The 2,500-nt window shown below is 55.8% G+C and overlaps 1 protein-coding gene across 1 annotated transcript in view; it reads right to left on the bottom strand.

Annotated features, from left to right (window-relative positions):
- Positions 1–2,500, bottom strand: part of LOC130376147 (tenascin-like) — a 38,131-nt gene that overhangs the window by 30,031 nt on the left and 5,600 nt on the right. The window contains exons 2-3 of the mRNA XM_056583367.1: positions 1,299–1,508; positions 1–801 (exon numbers count right to left, since the gene is read on the bottom strand). The exon at positions 1–801 is cut by the window's left edge and continues 669 nt beyond it. Coding sequence (XP_056439342.1) covers positions 1–801; positions 1,299–1,508 — 1,011 coding nt within the window. The remainder of the gene's footprint in view (positions 802–1,298; positions 1,509–2,500) is intronic.

Here is a 2,500-nt window from a genome sequence, read left to right as displayed (position 1 = left end):
AGTTGCTAGGGCAAGATTTTTCGGAACAGTCTAGTCCCGTAAATCCGGGGTCACACACACACTCTCCTTTAACACACCGCCCGCGGTCATTGCAGTTATCGGGACATGATCTTTCGGAACAGTCGGGTCCTGTGAATTCAGGATTGCATGCACACTTTCCGTCCAGACACCGTCCCCGTTTGTTGCAGTTGCTAGGACACGATTTTTTGGAACAGTCTGGTCCCGTGAATTCGGGATCGCAAACACACTTTCCGTTCAGACAGCGCCCCCTAGCGTTGCAATTGCTAGGACACGATTTTTCGGAACAGTCGGGTCCTTTAAATCCGGGGTCACACACACACTGTCCTTCGACACACTGGCCGTGGCCACGGCAGTTATCGGGACACGATCTCTCGGAACAATCGGGTCCCGTGAATTCTGGACCGCAGACACACTCTCCGTTCAGACACTGCCCCCGTTCGTTGCAGTTGCTGGGACAGGATTCTTCAGAGCAGTCCGGCCCCGTGAAGCCGGTGCTACACGCACACGCTCCGTTCACACACTGTCCTCGGCCGTTGCAGTTGCCAGGGCAACCGCCCAGCGAGCAGTCGGGTCCGGTGTAGCCGGGGTCGCACTCGCAGCCCCCGTCCACGCAGCGCCCGCGGTCGCTGCAGTCCGCCGGACAGGGGGTGCGGCTGCAGTCGGGGCCGCTGTAACCATGGAAACACTCGCAGGCTCCGCCCACACAGCGGCCCTGGTCGCTGCAGCCCCCCGGACAGAGGCGGGGGGCCCCGGGGTCCGGCTGGACCAAACAGCCGGCCCCTGGACCCCCCCGGGAGCGGACACAAGAGATAAGATCACTCACTCTAAAGTGATAGTATCACTCCTCTGAAGTCATTCTAAAGTTACAGTATCACTCCTCTGAACTCACTCTAAAGGTACGGTATCACTCCTATGAACTCACTCTCAAGGTATAGTATCACTCATCTGAAGTCACTCTAAAGGTACAGTATCACTCCTCTGAACTCACTCTAGTGTGATAGTATCACTCCTCTGAACTCACCCTATAGTTACAGTATCACTCCTCTGAACTCACTCTAGTGTGACATTATCACTCCTCTGAAGTCACTCTAAAGGTACAGTATCACTCCTCTGAAGTCACTCTATAGTTACAGTATCACTCCTCTGAACTCACTCTAAAGTTACAGTATCACTCCTCTGAAGTCACTCTATAGGTACAGTATCACTCCTCTGAAGTCACCCTATAGGTACAGTATCACTCCTCTGAAGTCACTCTAGCAGCGTGTGTGCAGCGTTACCTTTGCTCTCGGTGGAGGAGGAGCAGCAGCCGCCCCCTGCGCTGCAGGCCGCCCTGAGGGCGGACACCTCCCTCTCCAGACCCTCCAGCCGCCCCAGGACGCGGCCCAGCTCCTCCTGGCAGCCGCAGGCCCCCGGCCCGCTGGGGGGCCGCAGGCTGATCCGGTGGGTCAGGACCAGAGACCCCCCGGGCTGCAGCTCCAGCTCCTTACCTGGGAGGCAGAGACCAGCACTATAATACCCACAATGCACCGCAAAGGAGCACACATCTGAACACATTTACCACACAGTCCCATGATGCATAGCGGGGCTCATTGTTATCCACTACACGGCCGATTCAGACAACCGCTCTGTTACAGTAGACCGTACTCCTGGTCGACAGACGGGTTCAGACAGACAACCGCTCTGTTACAGTAGACCGTACTCCTGGTCGACAGACAACCGCTCTGTTACAGAAGACCGTACTCCTGGTCGACAGACAACCGCTCTGTTACAGCAGACCGTACTCCTGGTCGACAGACAACCGCTCTGTTACAGTAGACCGTACTCCTGGTCGACAGACGGTTCAGACAGACAACCGCTCTGTTACAGCAGACCGTACTCCTGGTCGACAGACGGGTTCAGACAGACAACCGCTCTGTTACAGCAGACTGTACTCCTGGTCGACAGACAACCGCTCTGTTACAGTAGACCGTACTCCTGGTCAACAGACGGGTTCAGACAGACAACCGCTCTGTTACAGTAGACCGTACTCCTGGTCAACAGACGGGTTCAGACAGACAACCGCTCTGTTACAGTAGACCGTACTCCTGGTCGACAGACGGATTCAGACAGACAACCGCTCTGTTACAGTAGACCGTACTCCTGGTCGACAGACAACCGCTCTGTTACAGCAGACCGTACTCCTGGTCGACAGACAACCGCTCTATTACAGTAGACCGTACTCCTGGTCGACAGACGGATTCAGACAGACAACCGCTCTGTTACAGCAGACCGTACTCCTGGTCGACAGACGGGTTCAGACAGACAACCGCTCTGTTACAGCAGACCGTACTCCTGGTCGACAGACAACCGCTCTGTTACAGTAGACCGTACTCCTGGTCGACAGACGGGTTCAGACAGACAATCGCTCTGTTACAGCAGACCGTACTCCTGGTCAACAGACGGGTTCAGACAGACAACCGCTCTGTTACAGTAGACCGCT

Source organism: Gadus chalcogrammus, chromosome 22 (assembly GCF_026213295.1).
Source record: "Gadus chalcogrammus isolate NIFS_2021 chromosome 22, NIFS_Gcha_1.0, whole genome shotgun sequence".
Classification (NCBI taxonomy): Eukaryota; Metazoa; Chordata; class Actinopteri; order Gadiformes; family Gadidae; genus Gadus; species Gadus chalcogrammus.
Note: the sequence above shows the minus strand (reverse complement) of the source record. Positions and strands in the feature narration are given on the sequence as shown.